The sequence below is a fragment of the Lepidochelys kempii genome, chromosome 21 (genome assembly GCF_965140285.1).
Source record: "Lepidochelys kempii isolate rLepKem1 chromosome 21, rLepKem1.hap1, whole genome shotgun sequence".
Lineage (NCBI taxonomy): Eukaryota > Metazoa > Chordata > Testudines > Cheloniidae > Lepidochelys > Lepidochelys kempii.
Genome location: NC_136400.1, coordinates 14,753,986 through 14,769,026, shown reverse-complemented (window position 1 = coordinate 14,769,026; position 15,041 = coordinate 14,753,986). Strand labels below are relative to the sequence as shown.

Here is a 15,041-nt window from a genome sequence, read left to right as displayed (position 1 = left end):
ATGTGTGGGCACCAGCCAGGCGACGTCTGTCTCCACTGGGTATTTCCAGAGCGCCCGTTACTCTAATATCTAGGTGCAGACAATAACTTAGCTGTGAGACGAGCACTGTGCACAGGCACTAATGAACCCACACGGCCCCTCGGCATGGAGGACGCTGGCCCTAGCCCCGTCCTACCAAAGAGGAAACTGAGGCACGGGGGGGGATGTGAGCTGCCCAAAGACACGCAGTGGGGAGCAGACGCCAAACCACTAGCCCATGCTGCATTTGTCTCCATGCCCAGATTCTGCTCCCCCTGCAGAAGACGAGATGTGGCCCAAAGCCTCAGCTTGGCGTTGGAGCATGCTGAGCTGGGGAGTTTCATCCGGGCCCATCTCTCCAGTGGCTGCAGCTGTCTTCTGTGGGCACCGGTCTCTCTCCCTGTGCTGGTTTCCCTGTCCCCACGCCCTGCCTTCCCCCCAGGTGCTGTGTGATCACTACTGGCCTTCAGAGTTGTCGCCGGTCTCCTACGGACACATCCGCGTGGCCCTGCTCTCCCAGAGCAGCGCTGACGAGTGGACCACGCGCACGTTCAAGCTCTGGCACGTGAGTGAGCGGCCGAGAGGAGCCTGGCGCAGGCCCCCGCCGAGGGCACTGCCGTGGGGGTGTCTCGCTGGGGGGTGTCCCGGGGGCGGCCTGCCCTTTCGCCTCTGGCCAGCAGGGTTCCAACGAGGCCACAAGCGAAACGGGTCGGTCCGCACCGGGACTCATCTTGAGGATTGTCAATAATCCACAGCTACCAGGGCAGGCAGCACACGGCTTCCCGGGCATGCCATCCCCCTCCCATTCACCGTCACCCCCGCCCTGCTTCCCCATTCCCATCAGGGGGTGCTGTGCATCGCCCAGGGTTGTTTGTTTCCAGATGCTCAATCGCCTCAAAGGCAGCACTATGCTAACTGCATGCTCTGATGAGCCAGCTCCATGCCCCCACCAGCTGGTATCCAGGCTGCTGCCCATGAGGCTTCCCCAGGCCTGGCCTTGCTGCGGGGCAGCGTGTTGGCAGAGCCACATGGTGCAGCCTGCCCAGGCAATCGCATGCCATGGAGATGGCCGCAGGACAGGGCCCTGAACAGAACAGTGCAAGGGCCTGGCTCTGACCAGTAGCGTCAGACACCTGATCTCTCAGACGTGAGTGTCTCGTCCATGCCGGGTTTGCATGACTGCTCAGTGCTGACGTAACCGATGCCCAGGGCTGGCCGGGGAGCGTCTGGGGATCCCAGAGACCCAGGGCTGGCTGTGGGTCTCCGATGCCCAGAGATGCAGCCCCAGCATCAGTCTCTCCAAGTTCTGGTAGCTGATTCTGGCCCCTGGAGATAACTCAGGGAGCTGTAGTGGACAGACCCTGGGCTCCAGAAGTGGCTGGGAACGTTCCCTGTGAATACCCCACTGAGATTCGGGTTTGCCGCACACTAACGCCGAGTCACCGTCTGTGACAGGAGGACCTACGGGAGGAGAGACGTGTGACCCACCTGCACTACACGGCGTGGCCCGACCACGGCATTCCCGAGTCCACAGCTTCCCTGATGGCCTTCCGGGACCTGGCACGAGGGCACATGCAGACGGCCAAGGGTTCTGGGCCAACGCTGGTGCACTGCAGGTGAGGCCCTGCCTGCCTTAGCTCTGCCAGGTGGGGGCTGCTGGAGAAGGGGTGTCTTTCCCTGAGCTGGGAGATGACCTGGGAAATTGGGCCCCTCCTTGTATGTGGGGGCTGGAGCCGTGGGGCGGTGAGAGCCCTGGGGATGGTCTGGTCTGGAGAGGCAGCTCCCAGCTGACAGTGAGTGAGGGACGCTGCCCCTGCCCTATCTCTGCGAGTGCTGGAGACTATGGAGATGATTCCCCACCTTCCGGTGCAGCTCTGGGGCCATCTCCCCAGCTCCACAACCCCCCCCCAGGACCGCTCCTGGGCCCCACAGATCCCCCCCCACCTTGGGACAGCTCCTCGGCCCCACAACCCCACAGCTCCTTCAGGCTGATGGCCATCTCCTCCCCCCTCATTGGGGCTGGTGCCTGCCTGCTGGGGGGGCAGTGGAACCGGAGGGCTGGAGGAAGACCTGCCCGTGTTAACCCCTTGCTGTCTGTGCTCTTGCAGTGCGGGGGTGGGCCGCAGCGGCACCTTCATCGCCTTGGACAGGCTGCTGCATCAGCTGAAGGAGGAGAAGGCGGTGGACGTGTTCAATACCATTTACACCATGCGGATGAGCCGCTACCAGATGATTCAGACGCTGGTGAGGCCCTGGGCCCTCTTCCTTCCTCCCTGCCGCCAAATCAGCGGGCCTGGGAGGGAGCCCAGAGCTCGGCTAGCCCTCCCGCCCCTTTGCACATCAGCCAGCTCCTGACATCCCTCAGCTGTGCCCCTGTCGGCCGCAGGACGTTGCTGCCTCAGCCCCCTGCCCCAGCGCGGCTCTGAACTCAGCCCCATACAGACTTGTGTCCCGAGCGGGGCTCAGATGTGCCCCTGTTCGAGCTGCCCTCCCCTGCCGTCTCCCAGCAGCTGTGGGCCCGGCCAGACCACCAGCAAGAATACACGGTTCTTCGGGGCCCAGAATTCAGTGGGAGCAGGCCCGGAGCATCAGTCTGGGGAAGCATCGTAGCCAACAGCACCCAGGGACAGGATGAGCTGGGGGGGCCCGGGTGGTAGCTGGGAGGGTGTGTGTAATCAAAATCAGATTGGCCTGAGCCTATCCCAGAACAACTCGGCAGGCCCCAGGTGTGAGCAGCTCCACGCTGCCCCGTGCACGTCCGGGGCTGCGACAAGCTGCACAAGGCGCCCGTGAGTTGCAGCCCGGAGGTCGGCTCGCCCCAGCCACCGGACCCTCACAGCACCCCCGGACATGCAGCCACAGCAGAAGCCAGGGACGAGCTGCCAGGGGCTAATGAGGCCTGCGGGAGCCTCCTCAGAAAGGCTGGCTGTGGGCGCTGGGTAACCCGGAGGGGATCCTGCGAAGCATGGTGAAAACGGCGGCCAGGAGCAGCATGCATGATCCTGCTGCTCGACTCCATGCTGGGCCCTTGTTGGGAATTCTTTGACCCGAATCATCTCACTGGCACACGGGACGCTCCCAGAGCCGGGCACAAAGCTTAGTGCTTCCCCCCCGGCCAGGATGGGGTGATGGGGCCAGTGTTACTGGCCCCACTGGACAAAGAGGGAGACTGACTCACCCAGCGGCAGGGCTGGCTGGGGCTCCTGACTCACTGCACAAGGCCGTGCTCTGTGCGGTGCCGCGGTTCAGGTGGGCTCGCTCTGTGCTGACCACCTGCCCTTGCCTTCCAGGGCCAGTATGTTTTTCTGCACAGCTGCATTCTGGAGAAGATCACGGAGGAGCTGCTCTTGGGCCAGTCTGGGACGGAGATGTAAGGCACCTAGCCCGTCCCAGACGTGTGGGCGCTCGGGTTCAGCGCCTCAGACTCCGATCCCGACCCAGGCCTGGGCTTCGGCTCCCAGCAATAGGGACTCGGAAATCCCAGCAAGCGGGCCTGCTCCCTGCACTGAGGCAGGGCCAAAGTCTGGCCTCGGTCCTTTCCCTCCCTGTCACAGAGTCCCTGGGCGATGCTCTGGAACTGCTCCCTACATAGCCAGTCAGGACTCAAGTCTCCTTTCTGTGAGCAGACTGTCTGCAGGACACAAAGTTCACACAGCTTCCACCTTCCTGGGTCTGACCTCGGAGCATTCAGCATCCTCTGCCCCTCCATCCGCTTCCCACAGCGAGTCTGCCCAGGTTGGGTCCTGGGGAAGCCAGAGGGTCCTGCCCCCCAACTCTGCAGTCAGACGTGACTCTCGGCCAGCCAGTAAAACAGAGGTTTATTAGACGACAGGAACATGGTCTAAAACAGAGTTTGCAGGTGCAGAGAACAGGACCCCTCAGCTGGGTCCATTTTGGGGGGCAGTGAGCCAGACAACCACGTCTGCACTTCACTCCATGTCCCCAGCCAGCCCCCAACTCAATCTCTCTCCAGTCCCGACTCCTCTGGGCTTTGTCCCTTTCCTGGGCCAGGAGGTCACCGGATTCCTTTGTTCTCCAACCCTTTAGCTCTCACCTTGCAGGGGGGAAGGGCCCAGGCCATCAGTTGCCAGGAAACAGGGTGTCGGCCATTCTCTGTGTCCAGACCCCTGCACACACCTGCCCTCTACGGGTCTGCAAGGATCATACACCCTTACCCCACCACCTAGATACTTAAGAACTGCCTAGGGGAAACTGAGGCACCCCCACACTATTCAGAGGAAACATTAAGAACAGTCCCGCTTCGTCACACCTCCACAGTGGGGCGCCCCGCACCCTAGTGCCATTCCTGCGCTGATACCTCAGGGGCCTAACACTGCCTGGGCAGCCTCCGCGGAGCTCACCCCCCGAAGGCAGTGGGCTCCGCTACTGGGTCTCCCAACCTCAGCAGAGATGCACCTTGCAGGCCAGCGGGGCTCATGGCAGCGGGCCGGCCTTGGGATGCCCTTTCCAGCTGGCCGGTGCCTGGCTGCTAGCAGGGTCAGGCCAGGGAGGGGGTTCACCCTGTCGACCGAGTGGCCTGGCTCTTCGTGAGATGGGGGGGTTTATTAACCCCCCACCTCCACCCCTTGTTTTCCCAGCTCCTGCCCGATCCCTCTCAAAAGCTTCCTGCCGCACCATGCCCAGAAATCGGCCAAGTCCAACGCGGGCTTCCTGCGGGAGTATGAGGTAGGAGCACCGGGAGCAGCGCCCTGCTGGGGATCACAGAGGCCAGCTCCCCCAGGCGCGCGCACGCACACGGGCTGGGGTGACGGGAGCATTAGTGGCTGGGCCAGACGCACAAGCACCCCCCGCACCCCCACGAGCAGCCCCTGCTCAGTCATGCTCCCGCCAGATCTGACTGTTGTGGAGATGGCTGGCGCTGGGGGCACCCGTTGCCATGGCAACGCTGCCAGGCCTGGGACACCCCGCCAGCTGGAGGGTGGCCGGCGCTGCTTCCCTCCTGATCCCCCTGCAGAGCAGACACGGCCAGGACACCAGCCCTCCCTGAGACTCCCCAGGGGCGGATCCACACAGGGAATCGGAGGCAGGGGGCAGGCAGAGGTGCTACACTCCACGGGCATCCCCCATGGCTGCTGCACCAAATCTCCCAGGGAAGCAAACTTAGCGGGCAGCGTGGCAGCAGCCCCAATAGGGACACTGAGGCACGGGGCTGACTCCCTGAGCGGGGGTGCGGATGAAAGCTCGCCCTGGGAGCTGTGCCCTGTGGACTGGGTTCACCCCCTGCTGTCTTCCGGGGCAGGGCATCCCACAGCCGCCATCCGCCCAGTCCCAGCGCGCTCCCTCCACCCCCGTCGCCCTGGCTGGGCATAGCTCGGAAAGGGCCTGATCTCTCCCACTCCCTTCCTCCCTCCGGTTCCCTGTGGCAGATCCTCCTAGAGGTTGCAAAGGACAAAGCCAGCTCTGCAGCACCATCTTCAGGCATCCAGGAGAGCCGCCCTGTCTCCAGCATCCTCCCATGTAGGTGCCACTGACAGCTGTGTGCGTGGGGTGGGGGAAGCACCAGGGTTGGACTTGCAGCTTCAGGATCAGGGGAGCTTGTCGAAATGGGGCCCTCTCTAGCATCTCCAGGCTTATCTCCTCCCCCCAGCCTTGTGGCAGAGAGTTCCCAAGGCAAGACCTGGCCACAGATGAAGCGTGCATGGAAGTGAATGGACTGGGGCTGGAGTGGGGTTATGTGCAGGCAGAGGGCATGCGCCCCGGGCTGAGAGTAAGGGGAGAGGGACTGAGGGAGAGACCCAGTGCAGGAGTGACAGGCCTTATGTAGCTATGGCTCAGGCTGGCAGGAAGTTTGGGCTGGAGCCAGAAGGCTGGTCTCCTTGTGTGGGGCTGGGTGTGCTGAGCTGAGCCAGGCGGAACTGCCCCCCCACCCCACCCCACCCCCTCATGCCTGGCCTGTCTGGCAGATGATCGCTCAAGAGTGAAATTTTCACCGCTGGAACAAGGCCCTTTCTCGGATCTCAGCCAGGCCTGGCTCCTCCCGGTGAGTTGCCCCACCCTGATCCCCTGGGAAGTGAACTCCCGCACCTCCCCGCCTGGCCCCCTGGCCCTCTACCCACCCTGATCCCCTGGGGAGCAGAACTCACCCCTTCTGAGGATCCCTACCCCTGGGGCAGGCGAGTAAGACTCTGGTTCTTCACACAGGGCTGCAATTCAGCCAGGGACTATCTGGCCGTGCAAGGGCCTGACAAGGTAACCATGGAGGAATTCTGGCGCTTAGTGTGGGACCATGGCGTCCACACCATTGTCACCCTGCTACCATGCCAGGAGAAGGGCCAGGTAAGGCGCAGGTGCTGCATGGTTAGCAAGAGAGCTGGGGGGGGGGGGTCTCTTTAGATGAGGTGATGGCTACAGCTGGTTGAAAAATGGAGGTTTTTTTTTCTACAGACAACCTCAATTTTTTTGGCAGAAATTTGAATACTGAAAAATTTTGGCCAAACCCTGAAATATTTCAATTTGGAAATGCAGCCGCCACGGTGCCTCTTGGGAACTGTAATTTGTCTGCCTCATGTCTCCATTTTCCTTCATGGACCAAGCTCCCTGGTCAGACTACATCTCCCATGATGCACCACAATATCCCCTGTTGGAGAGGGGAGGCAGTGCATCATGGGAGATGTAGTCTAATCAGGGAGTCTTGCCCATGCATAACAATAGAGCCACGAGGCAACCGAACTACAGTCCCATCGGGCACCATGGCAGCATTTCCAAGTGGAAAGAGTTTGGGTTTCAGGTGTTCCGTTGTCAACAAACCAGCGGAGGTACCCACTGGGGCAGGCATGCCCAGAGAAAAGCTGGTCAAAAATCCATTTTTCCATTGAAAAACAGTTTTGACAGAAAATTTCCTACCACCTTTGTTACCGCCATGCGGTCGGAGGAGGAGAGTGCCCACGTGGGAGCCTGGCACTGCTCCTCCCACTGGCCTGCTGAGTCTGGCATCATGGGCATCTCGTTGTTCTGCTCTCTGCCAGTGGGGAAGAGCCATGCTGACCACCTGGGTAAATAGGCTAGAGTCACCTCAGGTGTGACTTGTGATACTGCCCTGGTAGGTGCTGACTGGGGGCAAGGGGAGGGGCTCCTTGAACCTCCCTCCCCCAGGCTGTGCTGCATTTTCTGCGTGGTCTCCATGGCACTGCACTGTCGCACACGCAGGTTTGTCTCACCAGCCTCTGCCACCGTTTCCTGAAGCTTTGGGCCAGACTTGGAAACTCCCTGGGTGGAGCAGGCTGTGGTCCAGGTTGGGACCCTGCTCCCCTGACATGCATGGGTGATGCCTGGCTCCATGGCACCACAGGGACCGTGGGCACTATTGTGGGGACAGCCTGCTCCCTTCCCCCACCACCCCTTTGTAACATTTGAGGTAGAAAACAAAATGAGTCCCAACTCTGGAAGCAGTAAATGGTCCATGTGGCCCCCTTGGGAGGTAGACCCCAGCTAGTTAGTAGGGCAGCAGCCCGATGGAGACCTCTGGTTTTACAGGGGACAGCAGTCCAAGATGGATCTCTCTCCACTAATCTGTGCTCCTGAGGAAGGGGCACCCCCTCCAAGGCCTCAGCTGCCTCCCCTCCCTCTGGGCTCCCAAAGGCAACTTCCCAGAAGGCCAAAGAACATGCAGAATTTGCATAAAACCCAGTGGGTCACAGCCACCCTTCACTCCTCATGCTGGAGGTGCAGCCCCCAGAGACTACATCCCCCAGCATGCAATGCAGCCTGATAGCTCGGCTATGGTGGAGCATGGCACGCTGGGAGCTGTAGTCTCGTTGGGCTGCCGCACTGTATTAAGGTGAAGGTGGCTGCAATCTGCAACGATGTTTCCAACGTACCGGTGGGCTGTCGGCTTCCGGGAGGATGGCCACCACATGGCCCTTTGCCGGACAGTGTCATCCTGATGCTGTCTGTGCCCTTGGCCCGGCACCTGTGAGCAATGCCGAGTGGGGGCTGATCCGAAATGGGGCCACCGGGAGCTTGATGCACCTGTCGCTGTTGTGCGCAGGTCCTGAGTGAGGCATGCTGGCCCCTGGAGGGTAGCCCAGTCTACACAGAGATGTTGACCATCCAGCGGGGCCCGGAGAAGCACGTCTCGGGATGGAGGTGCATTCAGCTCAAACTGAAACACGTACGTGCCTCTGAGGCCAGGGGAGCTGGTTTCTCAAGCCCCGGGAGCTCCCCCCACTCCCTGCAGATGTACCTCAGCCCTGCCCTACAGGCAAACGTTTCCAGCTTTGGTGGCTCATTGCCTTATTGGACTCTCCTGAGAGCCAGTGCGGGGGTGGTCTGGGAGTCGCGGGCTCCTGGGACCTTGACTGGAACCTGCAAACTCGTCACACAGATGCCACCGGATGCAGTGTGAGGGGCGGAGCTGACCTAGGGAGAACAGCTCTGCTTTTATGCCCCGTCCCTCTGTCTGCTACCACTGCAGCACCCCACTGCTGGGGAGATGGCTGGGCCCTGCCCCCGCAGGCACTGCTGACCCAGCATAGACGGACCAGGTGACGGGGCACCACAGGACCCAATGCATCACTGTGGCAGGGCACCTAACAGGCCAGAGGCTAGGAAGCAGGGCTCTCCCTGCTCCCCTGGTGTCCAGGCCTGTCCGTGCTGATCGCAGCACCCTCCCATCCTGTCGTCCACGCATGCCCCCTTCCTCCGTAACCTCAGCAGCTCTCTCTGCTCTGCCAGGAGAAGAAAGTGAAGGAGAGGCAGGTGCAGCGATTCCTGTACCCTCTGTGGGGGTGCCAGCAGCAGCCAGATGCCCAGCCCCTGGTGGAGTTTCTCGCCGCAGTTAGACGGTGCATGCCACACAGGAAGCGAGCCGGCCCACTGCTCCTGCACTGCAGGTCTGGTCACGTGACTCCCTCTTCCATGCCCTTGTGAACCCCCTGGGGCCAGAACCCCCTGGACGAACATCCCCGTGGGAGAGCCAACTGCAGGGCTGGGCCAGTCATGGGGCAGCCTGGAGCTGACCAAATGACCTGGCAGTTCTCCCCTGCCGGTCTCCAGGAAGACGTAAGGACCAGAGGTCCCTTCAGGGCCAGATTGAGGCTCAGATGCTGACAGTCAGTGTATGCGGTCCCGTCGGGGGAGCGAGCGTGGGGATGTGAGATGCCAGGGGCTGGCCAGAGAGCCTGGTTCAGGGCGCAGTCTCAGATAGCCATCCATGAGCCCCCAGCTTGCCCAGATGCCCTGGTTGCCTCAGTGCTCATTCAGAGGCCAGGCCAGCTTCCCGGCCCTGCCTGGGCATGGTCTCTGTGAATGTCCCTCTCTCCTGAGGGTCTATGCCCTGCCCTGCCCTGCTGGGAGACGGGCTCCATGATCATCCGGGCCTTGTCCGTCTCCTACATCTGCGCCTGTGCCCTGGGTTGCGTAGCAGGTGGCAGGAGGGTTGATGGCTCTCCCCCATCGGCTGCCCCTTTCAGTAGTGGCATTGACCAGATGGGGACGCTGATCGCCCTGGACTGCCTGCTGCACCAGATGAAAGCGGAGCGGAGTGTGGACATCTACGGAGTCACCCTCAGGCTGATGAGAAGCTGCTGCCTCATGACCCCAACACCGGTAGGTGGCGAGGAGGGAGGGTGTCGGGGCCAGGTGTGCCCTGGGGAAGCAACGGCCAGGTGCAGAACAGAGGCCCGGAGCCGGGTGCAATAGGGGAGAGTTTCTCAGAGAAGACCCATGGACCCCTGAGTTCTCTGTCAGCCGCCTCTCTCCTCGGGCAGCTTCTCCCCACCCAGCCTCAGCCCCGACTGAGCTCACCGAGATGGGTATCCTGCTCCAAGCCCGACACATGGCGTGGTTCTTAGCCCGGGCTCTGTGGCCCTCTCTCCATGCCCTGCCAGGGGACGTTCGGGGGGCGGGGGGAGCAGCTCGCGGTGGGGGGTCGTTCCATCTGCCCCAAGCCCAGCTGGGAGCTCAGGGGAAGGACTCTCAGGCCCAGATCCTCAGTGGCATTTAGGCCCCTAACTCCCACTGATTTCAATGGGAGTTAGGTGCCTAAAAACTCAGAGGATCGGCAGTAAATGCCTTTGATGTTAAGGTTAAAGCCAGCAGCCTCCACTCAGCCCAGACCCAGGAAACAACCAGGTGGAGCTAAAAATCAAATCCTCACAGTCCTAACCCCGCTCCCATCCATCCCTGACAGCCAGGGCATGGACCCCTAGTTTGTTCCCATGTGGGCAAATCCCCAGCCGCCTCCCCCTCAGGATCTGGGCACTGAAAACCACAGGCCCTGGTACACTGGGGTATTGGAAGTCTCTTGGGTTATCCTGTGCCGCTTTCTCTTATAAATAGGTTCTTACACCCCGCTCATTAGTGAGGGTCTGGCTGCCCTGCAGCTGGGAGTGTGCGTCCCAGCCCAGGTGGACAGACATGAGCTAACACGGGTGGTGGTTCACGCTTGCGTCTGTCTAGCCGCGTTGGGACGCTCGCTCCCGGCTGCAGGGCAGCCATACCCTGAGTGTCTATCTGAGCCTTCCCGACCTGCGCCCTGCAGCCGGGGCACCAGCGGGAGACACCCAGCTCGCCCGCAGGTCAGGGTGAGGAGCCCAGAGGGCCGTCAGAGGCACCTCTGCCCACATTCCAATGGCAGATTGGGTTGAGGCCGCATTGGGAGCAGCGCAGAGGCATCGCACCACTAGATGGTAGTGTAACACCAGCCTCAGGGTGCCAATCCCAGGATTTCATCCTGCGCAGGCTGGAATCTGCTGGCTTGGGCTTGGCCGCAGGTTCCACAGACGTGCTTTTGGACAGGGGTTGGAAGTTAATTCGTTTATTTCTCAGAAGCCTTTAGGGACGAGTTCCCCCACATTCCCGATCCCACTGGTAATAAAAATCCTTCTGTGACGTCCCTGCTGCCAAGCACCCTGCAAACAGCCAGTCAGTTAACGAATTAATCCGAGCCCCATGGGCCCTGGGAGCTGGAGGAGAGCTGTTACACGGGGTTCTCTTATGTACACCCCCTGCCCCTCCCAGCTGCTGCTCAGCCGGGCAAGGGAAGGGCCAGTAGGACCTGAGCCTTCCAGACCACACATGGGGGCAGAAGCAGAGCGCTCGCTTGTGGCTGTGGATCTAGGCCAAGGTGCTCTTATTTTACATGGGTCCCTGGGTGAAACCGTGACATTAGTGCAGGGCCGGCTCGAGATTTTCTGCCGCCCCAAGCTCCGAGAGCGCAACTGCCCAAGCAAAAAAAAAAAGGGGGGGGCAGAATGCCCTTCTGGAATTGTGCCCCAAGCACACGCTTGCTTTGCTGGTGCCTAGAACTGGTCCTGTTTTGGTGCCACCATGGCCGAGCTGCAGTCGCACTCCGGGGTGGTCAGTTCTCCTAGAGGCCAGTAATCAACAGGGAAGCCTGAGTGATTACCGACCTTTTAGTCAGTTTCCCTGGAATGACACTTCCTGCTACACATCCCCACTCCAGATCCCGGGAAGGGTCTCTCCACGTCTGAATCACTTGTGTTTACTCCCCCAGGCGCGTCATTAGACCGGAACCCAGACCCATTCGCTGTTCTGCAGTGCAACTGGCCTGACCTTTTCGTACAGACTCCTCCCAAGAAGAGTATCCAAACACCAGCAGGGCCAGCCAGTGCAGCTTATGGTGCTGGGTTCTGAAATTCCCTGTATTCCAGTAATTCAGGCATGGAATTTACCATCTTTGAAAAGGGGAACAAAGAGGACGCAGGGAATTATAGACCAGTTAGCCTAACTCTGGTTCCTGGAAAGATACTGGAACAAATGATTAAATGATCAGTTTGTAGGCACCTACAGGATAATAGAGTTATAAGGAACAGCCAGCGTGGATTTGTCAAGAACAAATCATGACAAACCAACCTAATTTCCTTCTTTGACGGGAGTACTGACCTAATGGATGAGGGGAAGCAGTAGATGTGAGATCTTGATTTTACTAAGGTTTTTGACACAGTCCCACATGACAGTCTCATAAGCAAACTCGAGAAATGTGGTGTAAGATGGGTGCGAACTGATTGAAAGACTGTGCTCAAAGAGTGGTTATCAATGGTTCGCTGTCCAGCTGGAAAGGAGTATCTAGTGGGGTCCGTCCTGGGCCCAGTACTATTCAATATTGTCATTAATGACTTGGATAATGGAGTGGAGAGTCTGTTTATAACATTTGCAGATGACACCCAGCTGGGAGGGCTTGCAAGCACTTTGGAGGACAGGATTAGAATTCAAAACGACTGTGACAAATTAGAGAATTGGTCTGAAATCAACAAGATGAAAGTCAATAAAGACAAGTGCAAAGTGCTACACTTAGGAAGGAAAAATCAAACTCACAACTCCAAAAGGTGCAATAACTGGCTAGGTGGTTCTGGTGAAAAGGGTCTAGGGTTAGAGGAAACTAATAAGAGCCAACAGTGTGATGAAGTTGCAAAGAATACACCATTCTGGGGTGTATTGACCGGAGTGTCATACGGGAGACATGGGAGGTAATTATCCCTCTCTGCTCAGCACTGGTGAGGCCCCAGCTGGAGTACTGTGTCCAATTCTGGGCACCACACTTGGGGAAAGATGTGGACAAAGTGGAGAGAGTCCAGGGGAGAGCAATACAAATGCTAAAAGGTTTAGAAACCCTGACCTGTGAGGAAAAGTTAAAAACACTGGGCGTATTTAGTCTTGGAAAAGAAGACTGAAGGGGGACCTGACTTGTTCTCCGTGTCCACTGAAGGTAGGATAAGAAGTAATAGGCTTCCTCGGCAGCCAGATATTCGACAAAACCTGTCTAACTCGCAGGGTAGTTAACCTTGGGAGCCTGGTCCAGAGCTTATTTGACCTGGTTATATGAAATGGGGTGACTGCAGAAGCCCAGTGTCATGACAGTCAGTGGGCTCCCTGGGTAACTGCAGTGACTCCTGATGGGGTGAGGCAGGGTCAAGCCCCGCCGGCCTAAATTACGCTCTAATCTGATCTCTAATCTACCTCTCTCTGGCTCCTGCTTCCCTTCAGGATCAGTACGTGTTCTTGTACACGTGCATCCGGGACATCCTCACCCAGAGGCAGCCCTAGGAAGATCACAGAGAGCCCGGCGCTGGGGGCAGGCTGAGGAGAGCACATTGCAGGGCTGTTTGCACAAACCCGACTGCAACTCCCTCCGCAGAGAAGGGGACCGGCCTGGGGCAGAGGCACCAGTCAGCTCCCCACCCCTGGAGGCCAGCACAGATGAGGCGCTAAGGCTGGGTTAACCTGCATGAGTGGTTCAGAATCTCAGACTCTCCTGGTCTCCTCCTCCCAGGACGTGGTGGGAGAGCCTATTGCCACATGCAGCATCTGCACCAGCCTCCCGCAGGGAGTGCCCTTCTGCTGCCCGCAGTGCTGCAGCCCACTCAGCCTGCAAGTACCCAGTGCAGGGCATGGGACCCTGTCCAGGATTCAAAGCATGAAGCGGCGCTGCATCCCTGCTGCCCGGGATTCCTGGGACTCTGGAACGGCCATGAATCCAGTCGCTGTAGCACTTGCTCTGGGATCCTGCCGGCCTCCATACTGCCCTCCATCCCCCGCTGAGTACAAGACAGAATACGTGGGGCGCCCTTCCTGCCGCGCCTGGCTCAGAGCCGGCGCGTCCTACAGAACAGGCTGCTGGGCGATGCTTATTTCCGTCTGGCAGGAGGGGTGGAGGGCCTAGGCGCGACACAGTGCTTCTCAGAGTGTCGAGCGGACACTCCAGGTTTGCTAGTGCCTTTTGGAGACTCTGTGACCCCGGGCTGGGGACCAAAGGGAACAGCGGGGTCTCTCAATAAATGGATCAGCAAGCAATGGGTATGAACAATAAAGAAAACAGCCCTAGAAGCCAGTGTCTTCTAACCAACGGTCGGTTTTACCGCGCGCCCTGGCCTGGCCTGCGACCTTCCAGCCAGCTGGACTGGAGTGCACCATCCCCAAAGGGCAGCTCAGCTCCGAGAACTGAGTCCCAACCGCGAGAGCAGCAGACCTCTGCAGACCCTCGGGACAACCCTTCCCATGGGACTCTCGCCTCTCCTAGCTGGGAGAACAGGGGCAGGACTCCCTTCCCCCTGACAGCGTCACGTCACCCCCGCATTTATGCAGGGCCTGTGAGCAGGGGCCAAGGCCCGACAGCAAAACCAGGAATGGCAATTAAATGAGAAGACCCTTGCTGGCCAGTCACCCTCCATATAACCCTGTCTCTAAGGCCTGCTGCATGATCCCAGTTTATGTGGGGGAAAAACATTGTCCACTCATTCGGCCTCAGCGCACTGCTACCCTCTACCAGGGGAGCATGTGTATCAGCCACGTCCTCTAGCGTTCGCACCAGAGGAGCTGTCTCTTCATCCCACTGGGATGTGGGACTCTGTGACCCAGGGCTGGGGACCTAGGGGAACAGCGGGGTCTCTCAATAAATGGATCACCAAGCAATGGGCATGAACAATAAAGAAAACAGCCCTAGAAGCCAGCAACATACCACCCCTGCAATGGGACCTTAACTCTGGCTCCTGGAGCTGGCACAGGGTGCCAATATTGGGGGGGTGCCATAAGAAGTAGACAGGAAGAATGACGGAGGGGTTTGTCTTGATTCCAGTTGCAGCGTTGAGCTGCACACGCTCAGCTGTGTTTGCTGTGTCTGGGGCTGGCACCATCGGGCAACCTGGCCAGAGCATAAATGAAGTTTTTGGACAATAAATTCGCCTGATTTATTTATTTTTTTAAATCCTCAGCTCGTCCGCAGCCCAGCTGTCCCCTCCACGGCCTCTGGCTCCTTGGCAATGACAAAGCCAGCCACTGGCTGAGTGTTAACCCCGTCGCTGCCCCATGTCCTCTCCCCTGCATTGCGCTGACCTCCCCTTTCCCCTAGGAGCAGCAGCAGCATGGTGAAGGGGGAGCCTAGAGCCCTTCCTCATGGCTGGAGGCAGCAAGGGGAAGGAGCGGGAGCAGGGGAGGGAAGGACGCCCCTCCCTTGCCATGGTGGAGCAGCCATGGGGTGGAATTGTGGAGAATGGGGGTATCTGTAGGGGAGGGAGGAGGGGAGAGACGGCACCCCCTCCCCCCAG

At 59.5% G+C, this 15,041-nt stretch overlaps 1 protein-coding gene across 1 annotated transcript in view; it reads left to right on the top strand.

Moving 5' to 3' along the window:
- The window catches only part of LOC140901240 (receptor-type tyrosine-protein phosphatase V), a 53,873-nt gene extending 39,211 nt beyond the window's left edge, over window positions 1-14,662 (top strand). Inside the window, exons 28-39 of the mRNA XM_073319687.2 lie at window positions 461-583; window positions 1,474-1,634; window positions 2,127-2,262; window positions 3,309-3,388; window positions 4,617-4,704; window positions 5,406-5,496; window positions 5,943-6,019; window positions 6,181-6,315; window positions 8,027-8,149; window positions 8,713-8,870; window positions 9,450-9,585; window positions 12,985-14,662. Of these exons, the coding sequence (XP_073175788.1) occupies window positions 461-583; window positions 1,474-1,634; window positions 2,127-2,262; window positions 3,309-3,388; window positions 4,617-4,704; window positions 5,406-5,496; window positions 5,943-6,019; window positions 6,181-6,315; window positions 8,027-8,149; window positions 8,713-8,870; window positions 9,450-9,585; window positions 12,985-13,044 (1,368 nt within the window). The 3' untranslated portion in view covers window positions 13,045-14,662. The remainder of the gene's footprint in view (window positions 1-460; window positions 584-1,473; window positions 1,635-2,126; window positions 2,263-3,308; window positions 3,389-4,616; window positions 4,705-5,405; window positions 5,497-5,942; window positions 6,020-6,180; window positions 6,316-8,026; window positions 8,150-8,712; window positions 8,871-9,449; window positions 9,586-12,984) is intronic.
- The last annotated feature ends 379 nt before the right edge of the window (window positions 14,663-15,041 follow it).